At 40.2% G+C, this 23,026-nt stretch overlaps 1 protein-coding gene and 1 pseudogene across 2 annotated transcripts; both read left to right on the top strand.

The window, feature by feature from the left end:
- Positions 1 to 1,216: 1,216 nt before the first annotated feature.
- LOC120565609 lies at positions 1,217 to 5,600 on the top strand (annotated as a pseudogene).
- A 6,921-nt stretch (positions 5,601 to 12,521) lies between these two features.
- Positions 12,522 to 17,063, top strand: LOC120565674 (interferon-induced protein with tetratricopeptide repeats 3-like). 2 transcript variants are annotated; one of them, XM_039811598.1, is made up of 3 exons: positions 12,522 to 12,577; positions 14,467 to 15,167; positions 16,962 to 17,063. In XM_039811598.1, the coding sequence occupies exons 1-3, from the start codon at positions 12,570 to 12,572 to the stop codon at positions 16,979 to 16,981; spliced, it is 729 nt and encodes a 242-aa protein (XP_039667532.1). In that variant the 5' UTR covers positions 12,522 to 12,569; the 3' UTR covers positions 16,982 to 17,063. The 2 variants fall into 2 exon arrangements, with proteins under 2 accessions (XP_039667532.1, XP_039667531.1); XM_039811597.1 differs by lacking the exon at positions 16,962 to 17,063 and having other exon boundaries at positions 14,467 to 16,898.
- The last annotated feature ends 5,963 nt before the right edge of the window (positions 17,064 to 23,026 follow it).

The following is a 23,026-nucleotide window of genomic DNA, read 5'->3' on the forward strand; positions in this document are numbered from 1 at the left end:
AACACTTCCGTTGTGGTGTGGGCTATTTGCACGTGTTGTCTTATTGTTGCGTGCTGTGGTTTATTTGCACGTGTTGTCTTATCATTGAATTTGGGTGTTTTATTCAATTTTATAGCATTTGGAGAAAAAACAGATAAAAGAACATTGAAAAAAGGTGACAAAAATGTTGACAAAAATGTTGACAAAAATGTTGACAAAAATTTTGATAAAAAGGTGACAAATATGTTGGAAATAAACATGCAAAGCACATTGACAAAAACATAAAAAAAAAAAAATCGTAAAAACCTTCAAAAAACATCAGGAAAAGTGACAAAGGTGTCGAATAAAACGACTAAAACGTTTTTGACCCAGAAAAACTAAAAACTGCACTGTCAACGGGAAGACAACACGAGGGTTAAATAGAGATGTTGTGTCTAATAGAAGTGTTTTTCAGTGAAACTGACCCCTGTCAGTGTGAAGTGGTAACAAACAGTAATCTGATTACACCGGTAGGTGGCAGCAGAACGTCATCATGCAGGCGTCTCCTAGGTAACCGCTGTCCCAGCTCACCTGCAGACAGAAGCTGCTCAAAGTATCCACATACAGTGGTGCTCATAAATTTATGAACCCATGCTAAAGTTGACTTTTGGAAATTGATCTTAATGCCATAAATAAAAAAAAGAGGAAAAATCCAACTCTTGAGGACACCAATTTTCTTTGTGAATGAATAATGTATCGTAAATAAATAAATGTTCTTCCTTAAAATACAGGGGGCACAAGTCAGTACACCCCTATGTTAAATTCCCATAGAGGAAGGCAGATGTTTATTTCTAAAGGCCAGTTATTTCATGGATCCTGATAAAGTTCCCTTGGCCTTTGGAATTAAAATTGCCCCACACATCATCACATACCCTTCACCATACCCCCAACCATCACATACCCTTCACCATACCCCCACATCATCACATACCCTTCACCATACCCCCACATCATCACATACCCTTCACCATACCCCCACATCATCACATACCCTTCACCATACCCCCACATCATCACCTACCCTTCACCATACCTAGAGATTGGCATGGTTTTATCTCAGTTAGCCTAATAGCTGGTTTGATTTGCATTGAGAGATGATCTTATGGAAAGTACCCCATGCCAATCTCTAGGTATGGTGAAGGGTTATTAGTTACTATTATTATTATTACTATTAATAAATAAACTGGAGAATAGCTGAATGGGGCTGGTGAAGGAGTCCTCTCAGGCAACAGAGCAAGCAGTTGACACAGACAGAGATGACGAAGCATGCGGGCTGGTGATGGCAGGTGAATAGTGGTGTCAGCAGGCAGGTCAAAAAATAGCAGAACAGAGTGGTTTCCTTAAGAGCACAAAAAATGGAATTAAGGCAGGTAAGGCAAAAAACAGCGGAATACAAAAGGTTCAGAGACTGATACGAGCTGGATGTTTCACCTACGTGACTAGACTTAACAATCTGGCGCCGAGCAGAGAGCAACCACAGCTTCACCGTGCGTTCATGGACATCGGAAAAACGTTTTTCCGAGTGAAAACGTCACCATTCACGTCACTTCCTGTGGGAATCAGAGGTGGGAAACTGGGGCTCGATTTTGCTAACAGAGTTTCCCAGTTGGTGACGCGTTGTTGACAACTGATGTGTGATGGAGGCACATACTGAACATATTTCAATGACAATAAACTTTTTATTGTGGACAAACGCCTCTGCCAAGAAACATGCACAGACATAACATGTTCCAAATTATTCATAAATAGGCCTATGAGTATAAAACAGCACCTTATCTGTGTCCTTTCCCATTGGTTGTCCTGCAGATAACACAAAAACACACCTGTCCATGTGCTGTTTGGATGCTCGTATAAGAAAACAGCAGCAGATCTTTTGTTATTGTGGCCTCCATGTTTTCACCCACCTGATGCTCTCGGCTACGGCCAACAGCAGGTGGCAGTCATGCAACAAGTTGTTATGCCAAACGCCAATATAACAGAAGAAGAAGAACGCGCATCCCGACCATGTGAACGCTACCAGTCGGAAAAACAACGTAACCACGTGGGCGGTCCCTGTTATTCTGTGAAGAAAAAATAAAAGTTAACATGTGCCTAAGTTAAACAAAACAAGTCACACCAAGGCCCTGAGTAAATGCAATCACTAATGACTTTCTGGATTATATGATCAATCAGTTTTAATAACTTTCTTTCTATGTAATGGAATGTTTCAATTTGACTTCAGTGTACTCGTAGTGCAGATAAAGGGTTAACATAGAGCATAGAAAGAAATCCTCCAATGAGAATTTTCAGAGCCTGTTGCTAGGGTGTCTGATGAGAAGATTCCATTTTTGGGACAGCCTAGAGGGCCTTCCCCTGGTAACTTTCCATTCTGGAAAGTTACAGAAGATGACGTCATCTGAACTATTGAACTCAGCTACTTTTTGTGTCAAGTCAGCAGTCTCCCGCTGTGATACAGGCTGGCACATTGCCAGCTCTTTGTCCAGAGAGAGGATGTGCGACTGGAACAGGTGCGAAGATCAGGGAAGCTCCTTGACAGAGGATAAACATGCCAGTCAAAAATTAAAGGAACATACATCATATATGTGCTTTTAGTTTGAACTTTTAACCAGTTTTGACACATTTAATGCAACATTTAAAAACTAGGCTTATCATGTTTCAAGGAGAGTCCCTCCCCTCAGGAGACGTCTGGAAAAGCCATTGGACGCACAAAACAGACCTGACACCTGCCAGGACCAATAAGAGAAGAACGCGCTGGAGTAGAATAGTATTTAAACTGTTGAGACAAAGGATTCGGGGCACATTTTGCAGAGTTTTCAGAACGAAGCAAACTCTTGCCCACAGCTGTGTATTCCTGTACCCTTTTTCTGCCGTATTGCTTGGGAATAAATCTTGAACAGAAGGAGAGAAGTTGTAGCGATTTTATCTGAAGTTGGAGTGACTTTTTTACCTTCTTCTCATCAAACGAACACGCTGACAATTCCCAGGTGATTACGGCAGGCTACAGATCCATTTGACCGTGCGACGCTTCGGTCGCGCTCCACTCTATTCCTATGGGTAACGTTAAGCGACCACAATGTGCAGGCAAAGCATCTCGGGAAGGCGGCGCTGCATTTGAAAAAACGCTGCGCGTCAAAAAGCTGGCCGATGCCCAGCTTTATGCAAATGAATCCGTTGAACGCGACGTGACTATCCAGTAGAAGTAGACGGAAATCTTTTAAACTGACCGTTGTCGATCTGAAATGAAGACATTCAGCAACTGCACGGCCTATTTCTTGCTTAAAATGTTTTCAGAATTGTTTTTCCTTTGAACTGTATTTAGAGCTTGTATAACAACATTATACCATGTGTATATAGTTAATTTGATGTATAACCTGAATATGATTGTTATTTGTGCACACACAATAGCATTAAATATACATTATGTGAACTAACATATCATTGCTTTGTGTGTTTGTTGTGTTTTGATGGTAACTATACAAGACATTCATGTATTCTACACAATCAGGACGATGATGGACGTTATCAAACTGCAACTTGTTAAAAACTGCTGCCAAACCTATGTTTATAGCCTACAACTGTACAACAATATCTACAAGTTGATATCTGAAAAGGTGAAAAAAATGAACAACTTTTAAAAAAACATGTTAAAAAGGTGGCTAATACCATCAGATATAATCTGACTAACCTGAGACACATAAGGCCATATCTAACCACAGAGGCAGCCAAACTTTGCATGCCATGATCTTTTCCCAAAAGCTGGTCCCAAGCAAACATGACAACTCTTAAACCAATAGAAACCCTTTATAAGCAAACTTTAAAAACAATAGATCAAACACCTATCAGCTATCACCACTGCCATATCACTACTAAATACAACTTGTTTAATTTTTACATTATCTAGATGCCTGCCCCATTTTCAAACTATGACATGGGCTTGCACCTCCACCACTGGGTGAATTTATACAACAGAAGAAGAGCAGTGGCAGAGCAACTAGGGTAACTAGGGCAACAACCAGGGGAGACTGTGTTGTACAGTAGACGTACAGTAGTAAGTCTGGCCAAACAGTCTTCTCAGTACGGGGTTAAAATAGTTGGAACTGCCTTCCTACAGTGATTATCCAAACACTTAAAGCTTAGACTAGAGCATATTAAGTTAACTTACTGTTATAGTGTTGTTTTATTCTCCATCAGTGCTGCTCAGAGTCAAACAACACTGGAGTCCAAACTGGAGGCCCTGCAGTGCCACTTCACCTGGGATCTGGAGACCAGCGAGTCCCTACTTTTATGTCGCAAGGACAAGCTGGAGGACATCGGCACCGAGGAGGGGAACAGCTGGCTGGGTCACATTTACAACCTGCGGGGGTTCATTCAGTACAAGCTGGGGTTCACCGAAGACGCCCAGAGTTTCTTCAACAAGGCTGCAGAGGCCTTCAGCAAGATAAGAAACGCAGATGAGGGTCCCTGGTTGGTGGTGAACTACGGGAACCTGGCGTGGCTGCACCACCACCTGGGAGACCAAGCACAGAGTCAGGCTTACCTGTCAAAGGTCAACGCCCTGATGAATAAATACCCATCTCCATCCCAGGACCAGCTACATCCAGAGATCTACGCTGAGAAAGGCTGGACCCTGATGAAGTTCAGCAGAGAACAAAAGAAAGAGGCTGCAGATTACTTCCAGAGAGCCATCAGGATGCAGCCGGACATGGTGGAGTGGAACACCAGCTACATCTTAGGGTTAGTGGTTACTTGTGATAAGAGAGACACAGGGCAGGTGGCTGACCTTCTGGAGAAAATGAGAGTGGCCAAGGAACAGGATCCAGAGAACTTGTTCCTCGCTGCTCACTACTTAACTCTACGTGTTGACCACGGAGAAGAAATCAAAGATGAAGCACGTGAGTTAGCCAGAAAGGTTTTGAGAAATCCTGTGAGCAACTACAGTGGTATTATACCATTACTAAAGGTTTACAGTTACTATGTAGCTATTGATGAGGCCATTGATTTGGCAGAGGAGGCTCTGGGAAAACATCCAGATGAGCGTTATCTGAAGAGATGTCTCGCACACTGCTACAAAGTCAAGCTCATTTATTTCAGGGACAGTCGCCCAGAGCAAAGCGTGATAGACAGAGCAATCAGTCTCCATAAAGAGGTGATTGCTCTTTAACCTGATTCTTCACTTGCAAAGAAAATAGACCTTGCAAGTATATATGCAAAGTTAAATTACAGCGCAGGCAAAGCTGAGCAGATATACCAGGAACTGCTAGAAAGTGATCTGGAACCTGCAGACAAACAGAGGATTTACAGCATGTATGCAAAACATTTATACTTCTATCGACAAGACAGCGAAGGGTCACTACGATATCACATGAAGGTGGCAAAGATACCGCTAAAATCTAGCTATCGGGACACCAGCATCACAGCCCTGAAGAAGATTAGAGACAGAGGCAGGAGCCACATGTGTAGAGAAATAGAGGAGTTTCTGGCAAACCTACAAGAGCCATAGTGTTTTTAAAAGCACTGGTTCTAACTCCAGATTAAATGTAGGTACATACTGTACATTACATTATATTGATTACAATCACAGACCTGCCAACATGTACCGATTTTGCGACCTCGCACGCTTCTTACGCACCCTTGGCACGCTTTGTACGATCCGCGTCTCTCTAGATACATGATTTTGTTGCATCTCGCTTTCTCTGGTTTCAGTTTCTTTGCAATCTATGACGTTGATGCTGCCGCTGAGCAGTGGAGTGAAAAGCTGTCGGCCAATCAGAGCTCCCATTTTAACCCTCCGCCCACCTGCCCCTCCTAGCCAAATGCTTCGTGCGTTCAATTCAATTCAGTGCCTCAGCAAGCCAGGCTGTCCGGATAACTGTAGGCTTGCATGCCATGGCTGAACCGCCTCAAAAAAAGGTTCGGAACGATTTCTTAACGAGAGAGATGGCCTTTCCTCCACCTGTCCAGGCTACCTCACATAGACAGTATGTAGAACCTCATCACGCGTTCTGCACCGTGTGCAAGAAAGACATCGACATCAGTCACCGAGGGGCAACAGGTAACGAACACAGTGTCATAAACAATTACTCCCCACCCCCCGAAACATTATGCTATTAAAAATAAATGTATGATAAGAAAATAGCGTTCATAGTTTCCATCAGTGATGGGAGTAACGCGTTACAATTCAGTGGTTGAAATGACTGCAGAGATACATTTGACATTATTTTCCTGACTTGTTAACGGTTGTTAACGCTGCGTTGAAGCGAGCTGTCCCGTCACTGTTCCCCGTGGTCAGAACCAGAACCAGACGGTAACTGACAACATCTGTGTCCTGTCAGTGACGACAGCAATGTGACAGCAACTTACAGATAACATGTCGAGAATTAATGTTTAGTCTTGCTACACGTAATATTACATTTTATCGGCGGTGGAAAGTAACTATAGCGTGTCAGGCTTCAATCTGTGCTTTTTTAGTGGTTGCTTTAGGCCTATTTAAAGTTGCTTTGTGAGTAAATCATTACTTAGACTACTTCATTTCCCTTCAGTAATCAGAAGAAGGCTACGTGTTAACCTGGTCTGACTCTCATCTTTAACACAGAAGTACTTAGGCATATGTATTAGCTCTCCCTGCCTCCTGTTGGTTAGACTAACAAATATATGGGCACAAAATATGGGACAGGATATAAGAAAACATTTGTATAGTAGTTTCACTACATGTACAGCCATTCATCCACTCCTCTACACAGTAATAATAATTTATTGTAATCTAGAAGGTAGTGATGAGCCACGTGCTCTTCAACGTTGGCAGGTCTGCAATCATCAGGAAAACCTGATCCTTCTGTGGGTCTGCTGGTCCAGAAGCAGCAACATCTTATTCAGAACATGTACGATCAACACGTTGTTGGTTTTGGTCTTTTCATGGTTATCACAAAGCTATGTATCCCATAAAGCCAACTGTCTGCGCTTTAGTACAGTTGAAGGTACTCTAAGCGATGTTACGCGTTTTTTAGGCCACATTTTTTATCTGTAGACAGCCCAGGCTCCACAAACGGCAAAAAAACCAAACTGCGCCAACCTGCACCACCAAACATAACAAACAGTCTTCCAGCCAATAACCGACAAGAAGGATTTGGGGGTGGGGGGTTTGGGGGGTTAGTGTGTGGAAGGTAGGGGGAGGGGACAGGATGAGGAGGAGGGAGGGGCGAGCTAGCCTCTGTTTTGTTTGACAATACTTTGAGCGTCAACAAGAAGTGACATCGCCCAACATCGGTTAGAGCACCTTTAATAGAAGACAAAGGCTGTTATGTGTGTATGTTTATATATAATGTATTATATTTTGTTGTATGTACTAAATTCTGATTCTGATTAAAATAAAAAAATAACATTGACTCTGAAACTTGTCAGCAGTAGTACACTAGATCTGTATCAAACAAGCTGAATCATTTAATAACACTAGTCCTTTAAATAACATCCACTGTGGACATTACATAATTAATTCATATATATTTTGATCAGATGTTTTTCTTAACTTTATCATGGTGTTTATTATATTCCTTTTGTGTTGAATGTTTTCATGTTTAAGTTTAAATAAGAACATAATACTCTGTGTATGAAGTTTGCTTTGCTGTAAGAAATATAAACTGTTAATGTAATAGTTAATTTGATATAACCTGAATATGATCACCATTTGTAGCCTACACAATACTATTAAATATACATTATATGAACTAAGAAATCCTCTTTATGCTTTTGGGGGGGTACCTATACAAGAAATTCCTGTTTTTCTACACAATTTTGCAGAACTTCACACAGGACCGATGATAGACGTTAACCAAACTATAACCTTTGAAAGCCGCTGCCAAATTGTTTTTTTAACTTTCAATATGGATGAATATCGAACAAATACAACTGTATATTAATATATCCAAGGTGAAAGGTTAAAGATGATTTTCCCTCTTAATGTCCTCGTTGAAATTTGACCCATTTTCAAAATGTTTCTAGGCTATATCAGAAATTTGGGTTTCTTTCAACCAAAATGTCCAAAACAATTACATGGATGGTTTCCATACCACGCCTTAACAGGTAAAATAACTGATCAGTTCACTGCTTTCATTGAATTTGGGTGTTTTATTCAATTTTATAGCATTTGGAGAAAAAACAGATAAAAAGAACATGAAAAAGGTGACAAAAATGTTGACAAAAATGTTGAAAAAAGTGACAAAAATCTTGAAAAAAGTGACAAAATGTTGAAAAAAGTTACAAAAATGTTGAAAAAAGTGCCAAAAATTTTGATAAAAAGGTGACATGTTGGAAATAAACATGCAAGCGCATTGACAAAAACATTAAAAAAAAAAAAAAAAAAACATCGGAAAAGTGACAAAGGTGTCGAATAAAACGACCATGTGTCTACTAGAAGTGTTTTTCAGTGAAACTGACCCCTGTCAGTGTGAAGTGGTAACAAACAGTAATCTGATTACACTGGTAGGTGGCAGCAGAACGTCATCATGCAAGGCCTCTCCTAGGTAACCGCTGTCCCAGCTCACCTGCAGACAGAAGCTGCTCAAAGTATCCACATATAGTGGTGCTATAGTTTATGAACCCATGCTAAAGTTGACTAAAAAGAGGAATAAAAACCATCTTTGGAAATTGAAAAAAAGGACACCAATTTTCTTTGTGAATGAATAATGTATATATAAATAAATACATTTTCTTCCTTAAAATACAGGGGGCATAAGTCAGTCCACCCCTATGTTAAATTCCCATAGAGGCAGGCAGATGTTTATTTTTAAAGGCCAGTTATTTCATGGATCCAGGATACTATGCATCCTGATAAAGTTCCCTTGGCCTTTGGAATTAAAATAGCCCCCCCAACATCACACACCCTTCACCATACCCCCACATCATCACATACCCTTCACCATACCCCCACATCATCACATACCCTTCACCATACCCTCACATCATCACATACCCTTCACCATAACCCCACATCATCACATACCCTTCACCATACACCATTTGATGTATAACCTGAATATGATCGCCATTTGTAGCCTACGATACTATTAAATATACATTATATGACCCAAGAAATCCTCTTTATGTTTTTGGTGGTAACTATATATTCTTGTACCCAACACATTCAGGGACGATGATGGACGCTAATCAAACTATAACTTTGAAAAGCTGCTGCCAAATAGTTTTTTTGCTTTCAATTTTTAAGCGAACACAGATGAACATTAAACACATACAACTGTATAACAATTATCTCCAAGTTTATATGTGAACAGATGAAATATAATTGAAGCTTTTGTGTATTTAAGTGTGAAGTAACCAAACAGTAACTTGGCAGCAGAGCGTCATAATGCAGGTGTCTCTCCACGGTAACTGTTGTCATACCGACAATCTGCAGACAGACAGACGCTGCTCAAAGTGTCCACATAGATCTCTGCACGCACTGGTTCTCTGTAGAATTGCGCAGTTATTGTGTCGCTTTTGTACAAAGCACTGTGTTACACTGATGTGTATGAAATGTGCAATATAAATAAAGTTTGAGTGATTGACTAACAGTAAGCAAACTAAAACAGTAGCCTATACTGGCAACCCTGCTGGCATATTGGGTCTGAATATTTCACTGTGGCATCATAACATAGCTTCAAGAAGAAGAACATTTAAACTCATCAACTTAAGAGAAAATATATTATGACAAAGTGAGTCATGCTTTTTTTCCCCAAGTGTGTTTCTAGGTTTCCATTCCTGGGAAACAAAAGTCAAGGTGAGATAATGAAAAAGAAAGTTAACATTGCAAGCGCCACGCCTCAGATATCCGCTCCGACTTCAGCGTGACTATTTAAGGCTGCGTGCTTTAACAACATACTTTAGATGCAAAGTTCAATTACAGCCAGGATAAAGCTGAGCAGATATACCAGGAACTGTTAAAAAGAGATCTGGAACCTGCAGACAAACAGATGCTTTACAGCATCTATGCAAAACATTTATACTTTAATCAACAAGACAGAGAAGGGTCACTACGATAGGCCTATCACATGAAGGTGGTGAAGATACCACAAAAATCTATCTATCGGGAGACCAGCATCACAACCCTGAAGAAGCACAAAAACAAAAGCCCAATGTGTAGAGAAATAGAAGAGTTTCTGGCAAACCTCTGTATGAAATGTGCAATAGAAATAAAGTTTAATTGATTGACTAACAGTAAGCAAACTAAAACAGTAGCCTATAGTGGCAACCCTGCTGGCATATTGGGTTTGAATATTTCACTGTGGCATCATAATAGATCTTCAAGAAGAAGAACATTTAAACTCATCAACTTAAGTTGAAACTTAAGAAGTGGTTTTGTGAATCTTTGTGTGATTGGCTGCTGCTCAGTAGCTAAGTTGTCTTGTAAGCTGAGGTGTAACTGGAGGGGAGACTCAACCCATGTTAACGTATTAACAGTTCAGTTTCTGTTTCTGTTTCTTTGAACAATCTGCATTTGCTTGGTGGAGGGAGGATTAACGTTAGAATACCATTATGTTGGCTTGTAGTGTTTGTGACTTTCAATAAGTCTCACTGACTGAATATCTAAAGCACTGCAGATCACATAGACATGTTCACAATGTATTGTTTTTATGTGGCCATAAAGATTGTGAAAGAATGTTTTCCTCATTCAACTGCTTTGCTTTTCACATATCACGAACACACCCAGCTGTGGGGACCAGACAAACTGTGTGTGCCTGTACAGTTGAGGTGTTCATTGAACTTTTGCAGGGCTCATGACACACTTAAGTGGACACATAAAAGAGGGAAATAATGTACCTTGTTCCTTTCTTGGATGTAATAAGAATTTCAATGTAAAAGACATCCTTTTCATCTCATATTTCCAGGAATCACAGAGGATTTACAAATTTGCAGAACAGTCTTTTTCAGGTGAGGGAACACATATTGAGGATAATGGACCTGATGTAATGGATGGGAGTGATGCAGACCAAAGTAAAGATGTTGATAATGATAAAGTGCAAGATGCCTACACAGATAATCTAGCTTTGTTTTCCTTAGGTTTGCAGGCAAAGTATTTAGTCCCAGCCTCCACAATTACAGAGATAGCAAATGAAATGAAAACTCTTCAGAACTATTCAACATGAAAACACAATGGATGTACTATCTCGAGACCTTGAACAGTATGGTGCTCCAACAGAGACATTAACACTTCTTGGAAACAGTGCATACGAGCAGAACCCAATGCACGGCCCCTTGGATGCATATGGTCCTTTAACTACACACCATTGAAGGCTTCAATATAACACGACACACGTTAACTATGTTCAGCCTGTTGAAATCTCACTTGGGTACAATGATAGAGGGCAGAAGAGGCAGAAGAGGCACTATCACTATATCCCAATACTGCAAAGCCTCAAAGCAATGCTAAAAGATGAAAGTGCAGCTCAGCAAAGTTTGAACCCACCTCTGGTTGAAGATGGCACACGCCGTGATTTCACTGACTGGCATGTCATTCTTCAGACCCAGATTCTTTAAAAGTGCATTTTTCATTTGTTTTATTTTAATCAACAAACATCCAGTCCCTGTACCGGGGTTAGCTTCTGCTTTGGGCAAAGGGGCTTTGCGTTCTCCTTTACCTTGTTAAGGTAAGCTAGGTTAGCCTCCTTGTGCACGCTTCAAATGCACACATTTGTGGGATTTTTCCCTTTAATAAATTAAAGGGGAATACCACCTTCCACTGCAAGGCACTTGCTTTTATCTGACACAAGTCATGTTTCCATCAATGTATTTTTATGCACATTTCAAGTATCGCATTAGAAAATGTTGATGGAAACGGCAAAATTTGAAAAAAAAAACTTCCTCAAATTCACAAAAAAGTTTTTATTTTCCATGTTTATGTGTCTAAGTGACTGATAGGAACAGCAGTCTTTGACATTGGTCCAGTATTAAGCGTAAAGAGTTTCAGAGAAAACTAAAGTAAAAGTTACATCCCATGAACCAGTTGGTTCAGTGTTGTCGTGCAACAGCATTACCTGATGTGTTCCTCATATCAATCATATCAAGTTTAATTATGTTGAAACAAATTCCACAATTATTCTCCAACCATTCTCAGACTCCGGTGGCTGTCACTCAGCGGTTAGGTGACTTTCTAAGCATTTGATCTCGGTCCAATGGGGGCGAGAGAAGCTGCAAAGTCACATTCATTTCTCCACCTGCTTTGTTTAACATTTAACATTGAGATCTCCAACTATGTAGGGAGGTCTCGGAACATGTCTGCCCACATTCATCTGCACATTCATCTGCTGATGGATGTGAAATTCTGTTTACTTATACTTCTGGCTCTGTGCCTGCTTCTTCTTACAGACACTTAATCAAGTGTTGATTTATGTTTTGGTGAATGAGGAAACTGACTGAAAACAAGTTGGACCACTTGTCTACAAATCCAAACGCCCCTCCTCAGCCATCCGCTCCGACTTCAGCATGACTATTTAAAGCTGCTTCAACAACATCTCATTTACAGCGAGGCAGAAGTTGGAGATCACTGACTTTATACCAGCTGAATGATGAGGTGAGTAGCTGCTTCTGCATTACATTTTTAAAGAGAATCATTATGATTTATTTAACATCTTATTATTGAGCCCCAGAGCCCAAAATATTAACATTATGGATCCTACAAGTCAATGTTTTCATTCCATCCCTATTTTCTTCTTTCTTCATTCTTTCTTTTATATCTTCTGTTTCTTTTCAAGTTGATTTAATATCATTCCAAGGGGTCTGTTTTAAATCCACGATGCAGAGGCCTGCTGTCCTGGGCCAGTCACAGACTATGCCCAAGCACAAGACTATTTGTTCTGTGAGATGGGTCAATCCTAAGCGGGATAGATAAGCCATAAGAAGCTGGGTCCAAACTAGTTTAATGATGTCTACACTAGAAAATGGAGAAAGTACTTAAGCTTTCTGGAGGGCTCATAAAAAGCTATGTGCTGGGGTTAAGCGTATACTATTTGGTTATTGTTGTCACCAGTGGTGACTGGTCATTAGGGCCAGTTGGTAGAATAAATATTTTGATATTTTGCATCCATTTTTTATTTCAATTTCTTTTTGGTATCTACTTAGGAAATTCAATTGCTAAAAGAAAATACTACACATTAAGTCAGCATTAAGATGTGTGCTATTCAGACATATTTACACCTGTGCTAGTAAATTCACCACTCTGTTAACCTTTGAACTGACTCATATATGACACCAATCAAGATGGATGGGGCATTTGTAAGTATTTTATTCTGCAATGGGACACAACCATTCAGTTCAGGAAGATAAATAGATGGCTTGCTTCCACCACATCATGAAAATCATACTTTGCGGAGGCTAGTTTGTTGGATTCAACAACTTAAAATTGCAGACTTTAGTTTGTGCTCATGTTGTAATCTTACAATAATATATAATTTAAATTGAAATAAAATGGATTGAAATGACTGTGTACCTTTTACAATAATGCCACAACAACCATTTCTAACAGTTAAAAAAAAAAAAAAACTAAACATGTTATTGATAGAAAAGGTCAGATAATCCCTACGCTTTACATGCCCATTGTTTATTAGAGAAAATAATTTATATATTGTCCTCTGCTGCCACCTTCGAGGGATCGTAAGAGCAACAGTAGGCAAACCGCTTTAGCCCAGTCAACAAGAACAAATACATATTTTTTAAATGCTATAACTATACACTAGTTCACATATTTAGAACTTATAATGATATGTAGAAATAATAAAATAAAACCCAATGTGAATATTATTTTCTTTAGGCTACTCAGACTAACAGCAAAGCAGGTCCGTGCTTGATTAGTGTTGCCTGACCTTCTTCTTACTGATTGGGTGAATTAGAGTTCAAATCTACTGGCGCCGTAAAACCACAGGGCGGGAGTTGATTATCAAAATGCCACCAGGCGTCTAATGCGATGTCACATGTTGGTGGCGTTGATTAGACGTCAGATGGTGCGCCAAGAACAATGTTCAAACCACTGTGAGAATTGTGACGAATTATACGACCATTTTGGCTTTCCATACTTATTGATAGCTAAACAACTTGCGTTGGTAGCAGCATCACTCACGCGTTGCTTCCGTGTTGCAACACTGTCTTGTGGAGCCATGTGGTTTGTTGACATGTTAACAGAGTAAGTTACAGACTATTCTAGTTTTACTGGTATGTAACCCATCTTTTGAAATTGTGCCACACCAATTTTTTCGATATAAAAACGCCACTGGTTGTCACATACAAACGTTTATTTTGTTTACATCTATTTTGTTGTTATTCTGTTGTGTTAGGGTTACTATGTCATCTTTTCTTGATTTTTGTCTGGGTAGGTGGTGATGACGATGGGGAGAAGGTTTTTTGTGTAGTGTTAAAAATAAATGAAAGTTGTTAATTAATAAAAAACGTATTTTTATTCTCCATCAGTGCTGCTCAGAGTCAAACAACGCTGGAGTCCAAACTGGAGGCCCTGCAGTGCCACTTCACCTGGGATCTGGAGACCAGCAAGTCCATGCTGTTACGTCGCAAGGACAACCTGGAGGACATCGGCACCGAGGAGGGGAACAGCTGGCTGGGTCACATTTACAACCTGCGGGGGTTCATTCAGTACAAGCTGGGGTTCACCGAAGACGCCCAGAGTTTCTTCAACAAGGCTGCAGAGGCCTTCAGCAAGATAAGAAACGCAGATGAGGGTCCCTGGTTGGTGGTGAACTACGGGAACCTGGCGTGGCTGCACCACCACCTGGGAGACCAAGCAGAGAGTCAGGCTTACCTGTCAAAGGTCAACGCCCTGATGAATAAATACCCATCTCCATCCCAGGATGAGCTTGATCCAGAGATCTACGCTGAGAAAGGCTGGACCCTGATGAAGTTCAGCAGAGAACAAAAGAAAGAGGCTGCAGATTACTTCCAGAGAGCCATCAGGATGCAGCCGGACATGGTGGAGTGGAACACCAGCTACGTCTTAGAGTTAATGTATGATTTCAGGGAAAACAACGAGGGGCAGGAGGCTGACATTTTGGATAAAATGAGAACTGCCAAGGAACAGGATCCAGAGAACTTGTACCTCGCTGTTCTCTACCTCGAGCAATGTACAAAGAAAGGAGAAAGAATCGAAGATGAAGCACGTGAGTTGGCAAGAAAGGTTTTGAGAAATCCTGTCAGCAGCTACAGTGGTATTAAACCATTACTAAGGGTTTACTTAAACCATGTATCTATTGATGAAGCCATTGATTTGGCAGAGGAGGCTCTGGGAAAACATCCAGATAAGCGTCATCTTAAGAAATGTTGCGCATTCTGCTACAAATGGAAGATCTTCAGGGAAAGCCCAGAGCAAAGCCTGATAGACAGAGCAATCAGTCTCCATGAGGAGGTGATTTCTCTTTACCCTGATTCTTCACTTGTGAAGGAAATAAACCTCGCAAAGATATACTCAAATTTAAATAACAGCCAGGATAAAGTTGAGCAGATATACCAGGAAGTACTAGAAAGAGATCTGGAACCTCTAGACAAACAGATGATTTACAGCACCTATGCAAAACATTTATCATGGAATCGACAAGACAGTGGAGGGTCAGTACGATATCACATGAAGGTGGCAAAGATACCACAAGAATCTATATATCGGGAGACCAGCATCAAAACCCTGAAGAAGATTAGAGACAGAGGCAGGAGCCACATGTGTAGAGAAATAGAGGAGTTTCTGGAAAACCTGCCAGAGCCATAGTGTTTTTCACATTCGCCCAAAGCAAAGCGTGATAGACAGAGCAATCAGTCTCAATAAAGAGGTGATTGCTTTTTACCCTCCTTCTTTCCTTATGAAGAAACTAGAACTCGCAAATATCTATATGCAAAATTAAATTACACCCAGGAAAAAGCATAGAAGTAATACCAGGAACTGATCTGGAACCTGCAGACAAACAGATGTTTTGTAAGGCTTCTATGCAAAATATTTAAACTGTAATCGTCAGGAGTACCAAAGGGTCAATACTTGAAGCAGTAGTACCACATCGATCCTCCTCTCGTTGTAACAGCATCACAACTCTGAAAAAGATTAAAAGACAGAGACAAAACCCAATGTGTAGAGAAATAGAAGAGTTTCTGGCAAACCTGCAAGAGCCATAGTGTTATTAAAAGCACTGGTTCTAAATCCAGATTAAGTGTAGGTACACACATGACATTATATTGATTACAGTCATCAGGAAAACCTGTTTCCTTCTGTTGGTCTGCTGGTCCAGAAGCAGCAACACCTTATTCAGAACATGTACGATCAACTAGTTGTTGGTTTTGGTCTTTTAATGGTTATCACAAAGATATGTATCATATAAAGACAACTGTGTGCGCTTTAGTACAGTTAATAGAAGACAAAGACTCTTATGTGTGTGTTGTTATGTGTGCACCATAGTGTAGCACTTTTAATTTCGTTGTATGTACTTACAATGAGAATAAAGTCAATTCTGATTCTGTTTCAAAATAAAAATAACTTTAACATTGACTCTGAAACCTGTCAGCAGTAGTACACTAGATCTGTATCAAACAAGCTGAATCATTTAATAACACTGGTCCTTTAAATAACATCCACTGTGGACATGTTCAGATGTCATTACATAATTAATTCATATATATTTTGATCAGATGTTTTTCTTAACTTTATCACGGTGTTTATTATATTCCTGTTGTGTTAATTGTTTTCATGTTTAAGTTTAAATAAGTACATAATACTGTGTGTATGAAGTTTGCTTTGCTGTCAGAAATATAAACAGTTGTTAATGTAATAGTTAATTTGATGTATAACCTGAATAGATCGCCATTTGTAGCCTACACAATACTATTAAATATACATTATATGAACTAAGAAATCCTCTTTATGTTTTTTGGTGGTAACTATACAATAAATTCCTGTTTTCTACACAATCTTGCAGAACTTCACACCGGACGATGATGGACGTTAACCAAACTATAACCTTTGAAAACTGCTGCCAAATTGTTTTTTTAACTTTCAACATGGATGAGCATCAAACAAATACAACTATATATTAATATATCCAAGGTGACAGGTTAAATATTATTTACCCTTCCTTTGACCCATTTTCAAAAAGTTTCTAGGCTATATGAGAAATTTGGGTTTCTTTCAAACAAAGTGTCCAAAAAAATAACGTGGATGGTTAGCATACGCATTGGCCTCACAAGTAAAATAAATGATCAGTTCACTGCTTTCATTGAATTTGGGTGGTTTATTCAATTTCATAGCATTTGAAGAAGAAACAGATAAAAGAACATTGAAAAAAGGTGACAAAAATGTTGAAAAAAAGTGACAACATTTTTGATAAAAAGGTGACAAAAATGTTGATAAAAAATTGCCAAAAATTTTGATAAAAAGGTGACAAATATGTTGAAAATAAACATGCAAAGCGCATTGACAAAAACATAAAAAAAAAACATTGTAAAAACCTTCAGAAAACGTCAGGAAAAGTGACAAAGGTGTCGAATAAAACGACCAAAACGTTTTTGACCCAGAAAAACTAAAAGCTGCACTGTCAACGTGAAGACAACACGAGGGATAAATAGAGATGTTGTGTCTAATAGAAGTGTTTTTCAGTGAAACTGACCCGTCAGTGTGAAGTGGTAACAAACAGTAATCTGATTACACCGGTAGGTGGCAGCAGAACGTCATCATGTAGGCGTCTCCTAGGTAACCGCTGTCCCAGCTCACCTGCAGACAGAAGATGCTCAAAGTATCCACATACAGTGCTGCTCATAAGTTGATGAATCCACGCTAAAGTTGACTAAAAAGAGGAATAAAAAAAAAATCATCTTTTGGAAATTGATCTTAATGCCATAAATAAAAAAAGTGGAAAAATCTAACTTTTGAGGACACCAATTTTCTTTGTGAATGAATAATGTATCATGAATAAATAAATGTTCTTCCTTAAAATACAGGGGGCATAAGTCAGTCCACCTAGGGCTGGGCGATATATCGATATAAACAAATATATCGATATATTTTTAAATGAGATATGGAATTAGACCATATCGCATATATCGATATAGTTCAAATGTGATCCTTGCTCCCATAGATATGTCGCCGTGAGGTTCTAAACATACGTCAAAACCCGCCGCCATCTTGGAACAGGGGTCCGAAGCATTCAGATCAACGCTAAAGATGGCCGGACTTTTGTACGCTTAATTATGTTCGATAGGAAATGAAAAGAACAAAACCGCAATGGATAACATTTAACAGGTGACAATGTGTTTTATGATTATATATGCCGCCTTCGACCAAAGTCGCCGCGAGCGCGGAGGCGGAGAGCCCGTGCGGCCGCAGCGTCTCTTCCCCGGGCAAAAACACAGCCCGCTTCGCTGCTGCCGGGTCCCCGCTGATCCAGATCGGACCAGCCAAAGACAGAGTTGTGATCGGTAGGATCTTACACGTAGTCCGGGACGAACTGTATGTCGATATCGGGCGGAAAGTTCCACTAAGTTTGCCGGCGGCAGGCGGACTGAAAGAAGCTGCAGCGGGGCAGCGCATCGCCTGCGGCTGCAGGATCTGGAGCTCAGTGCCCGTTAAAATGACATGTAACGCATAAATACATACAGAAATAAATAGTGGAGGAATGAGCCTGGACATTTCAGTCTGTTTAAACTTCACCTTGAAGCAGAAACTCTTAGTTCAGAAGGGTGAAGTTTCCGTTTGGACTCAGATCTGTGAACCGATCATAATAAATATTCTTTGTATTAACACATTAATTAGTTTCTTTGTTTTGTAGTCGATAGTTCATCTTTTAGTTTACTTAAGTGGAAGCAGTATCAAGTGGAAGAATGGGACTATAACCTAGGCTTACAGGCATGAGGCATTACATTTTGAACAAAGTAGATTATATTAATATCTAAAGCTTAATTGACCTTTGGAACGAATCACAAATAGCCTATGGAGCTTTGATTTCAAAAAAGTTACTCCTGTTATACAGTATTTAGGTTTACATTTTATTGTTATTTGAACAGCTGAGCATTTAATCATGAACCAGGTGAAGAAACCGGTTTATTATTTATTTGATTTTGCAACTGTTTCTATGAAACTACTTGTGACATGTCATATTTGATTTGGGCTTTGACTGAACATTTGCTCTCACTTCGCGGAAAAAATATCGCGATATATATCGTATATCGATTTTCAGCCAAAATATATCGGGATATGACTTTTGGTCCATATCGCCCAGCCCTAAGTCCACCCCTATGTTAAATTCCCATAGAGGCAGGCAGATGTTTATTTTTAAAGGCCAGTTATTTCATGGATCCAGGATACTATGCATCCTGATAAAGTTCCCTTGGTCTTTGGAATTAAAATAGCCCCCCCACATCATCACATACCCTTCACCATACCCCCACATCATCACATATCCTTCACCATACCCTCACATCATCCCATACCCTTCACCATACCCCCCCCACATCATCACATACCCTTCACCATACCCCCACATCATCACATACCCTTCACCATACCCCCACATCATCACATACCCTTCACCATACCCTCCACATCATCACATACCCTTCACCATACCCCCACATCATCACATACCCTTCACCATACCCCCACATCATCACATACCCTTCACCATACCCCCCACATCATCACATACCCTTCACCATACCCCCACATCATCACATACCCTTCACCATACCCCCACATCATCACATACCCTTCACCATACCCCCACATCATCACATACCCTTCACCATACCCCCACATCATCACATAGCCTTCACCATACCCCCACATCATCACATACCCTTCACCATACCCCCACATCATCACATAACCTTCACCATACCCCCCCACATCATAACATACCCTTCTTACATGCCTCCATGATGATTGCATGTGCACATTTCTGACACTTAGTGCACTGAAAACTCATCTGTCAAGATATACTCAAGAACATAACAGCAATGCAAAGGGGATTCAGGAACTTGTGACTTTCAAGTGTCCTTTATGCACATTTCAGCAACCTTTTTCTGAGTCTGTACTCCTTAGTCACATAAGATCACACTCACAAAAAGCATGAGACAGTGGTATGCCCATACAAAGGTTGTAACTATAGCACAAATGTATACTCTTCTTTTAATTCCCATAAAAGTAGAGTGCATCAAGCGAGTCTTGCGTCAGACTTTGGTAGTGACGTTGTCTTTGAGCATTCTCAGAATCTCCAAGACACCAACTCTAACGTCACTATTGATGTGGATGAAGAGTGTCCAGTTCAGAGCACAGAAATGCCGGATGATGAGCAGTGTGATACTTCAAAACTAAAACATCAACTCAAACTTAATGCAGCATCTTTATTTTTAAAGATGCAGGCTATCCTTCATGTGTCAAACACAGCTACACAAGAAATAGTTGATTTCTTGAATCAGATCTTCTCTTTATCTCAGCCATTGATCAAGGATGCAATTAATGATATATTGCAGAGACACGGTCACAGTATCACAGATTCCACACTCAATGAAGTTGTCAGTGCTGTCATGGACCCAAATGTTGTATTTAGTGCAACCTCCAAAGGTGCAGAGTTGTCCTCTTATAAGCGAAGGAAGACATTTATAGAGCACAACTATCCATTGGTAATGCCAGTAGAGTACCATTTAGAAGCACCTGGGCATACCATCATGTATGTTCCAATCCTTCAAATGATTCAGGATCTGTTTAAAAACACAGATATCCTGAGCAAGATCAGAGAACACTGAGCCTGGTTATTATGTGTCATATCGTGATGGCTCTCATTTCCAGGAAAATGAGTTACTCTCAACAGAAGATCTACACCTAGCAATACAGCTATATATTGACGATCATGAAATCGCTAACCCTCTCGGCACATCACGTAAAGTTCACAAACTTTGTGCTGTATACTGGGTCCTGGCAAATGTGCCGCCCAAGTATAGATCAGCAATGCACACTATACAGTTGGCCATGCTAGCTAAAGTGACAGACGTCCAGAAATATGGATATGCAGCTGTACTTGCTCCACTGGTTCGTGATGTTCACACACTTGAACAGGATGGTGTTTTCATTGAATCTGTTGGTCAGAATGTGAAAGGCACCATCTTCTGTGTTTCTGCTGACAATCTGGCTGCACATGGGTTAGGTGGCTTTGTGGAGTCATTCAGAGCAGATTATGTTTGCAGATTCTGTATGACCACAAGTGAACAGTTTCAAACAACTGAGGTAAAAAGGGACGAATTTGTCCAGAGAACCAAAGCGAGTCATGACATTCATGTACAAAATGTCCTCCAAGATGAGAGTTCAAGCAGCCAATTTGGGGTTAAAGGTGATTGTGTCTTCCGTGAGTCACTTGAGCACTTCCACCCTATCACAGGTTTTCCTCCAGATCTACTACACGATCTTTTGGAAGGAATTGTTCCAGTTGAACTTGCACTTTGCATTAGAGAAATGATTCGGCTTAAGTACTTCACTTTAGAGTATTTGAACCAAAGGATCGCCTCGTTCCCGTATCAGCACACTGATAAAGTAACTAAACCTCATCCAGTTCCCAAAACATTCATGACCCGGGGAACAATTGGAGGCAACGGGCATGAAAATGCCACGCTTCTCAGACTACTTCCGTTACTTGTAGGCAGTAAAGTACCAGAGGGTAATTTTGCATGGGAGGTTTTGATGGACTTGAAAGAGCTGGTGGAATTAGCATTGTGCCCATCATTTTCTGATGAAACATTGGACTATTTTGTTTGCAAAATCAGTGACCACAGACAGATCCTACAAGAGGCTTTCCCTGAGTTTAGGCTTCGTCCTAAACATCACTATGTGGAGCATTACCCCACCTTAGTTAAGTGCTTTGGGCCCCTGGTGCATGTTTGGACCATGCGATTTGAAGCTAAACATCGTTTCTTCAAGAGGGTGGTGCATGACGCTCAAAACTTCAAAAATGTTTTGAAGACACTGGCAATCAGACACCAACACATGATGGCATATCACCTTGGTTCACCATCGTTTTTCAAACCAAAAACGCAAACATCCAGGGTTGACTCTGTTTTGGTTTCAGCTCTACCAGAAGTAGCTCAGGCTCACATTAGAGGACAAACTTCTAGTGACACTGTCTATCGTACATCCAAGGTGACCATTTATGGCACAGACTATACCAGTGGCATGTTTGTGTCAGTTGGAATCAGTGGGGGACTGTCAAAATTTTGCAGACTAACACAGATCTACCTTGTCAATCACAATGTTTCTTTTCTCTGTTGTGATTATGACTCCTGGTATGTAGAGCATCTTCGATCCTACGAGCTGTCAGCCACACAGGGAAGCCTGTCTATCCACCTGCAAAGTGACTTCAATGATACAATCCCACTCTCTGCATACAAGATTGATGGCTTGCTGCTGTTGACTCCCAAGAGGTTCATACAAGTGAGACAAAATTAAGACCACTCTATGGTAAGTAATTCTTCATAAATCATTAATTGTTCATTTATTGGAAAATGTGCTCAGTATAATCAATCATTATATACATCCACATTAGGGCTGACCCAAAAAAAATCGACGCTTTGTTCGTTGCCATGGTAATCGGTCATGAAGTCTGATCGATTTTTGACACCGGTTCTCATCGGTAATTGTTACATTGAAATGAGTAGGCATTCCCGAAGCTTTCCTGATAAGTTTTGGAGACATGCAGCATTTGTTTTGCCATACATTCATTATGTCCGCCAGTTAGCCGGCCGTCGAAGCTTCGATTAAGATCGATTTTATGTCCGTGAATAATCAATTATCTAAACATGGTAATCGGGACAGCCCTAATCAACATACATGACCTGCATTTTTGAATTGCACTCTATAGTAACACATTCTAAAGAACATGTCTATAATGCATTAAAAGCACACATTTAACTGGCTAATGTTATGGTAGTTATAATGTACTGTGGAACCCAGGTCTCAGATTTTTCTTTCAAACACTGTCACTTTGGCATGGAGGTATAAAGC

Source organism: Perca fluviatilis, chromosome 9, assembly GCF_010015445.1.
Source record: "Perca fluviatilis chromosome 9, GENO_Pfluv_1.0, whole genome shotgun sequence".
Lineage (NCBI taxonomy): Eukaryota > Metazoa > Chordata > Actinopteri > Perciformes > Percidae > Perca > Perca fluviatilis.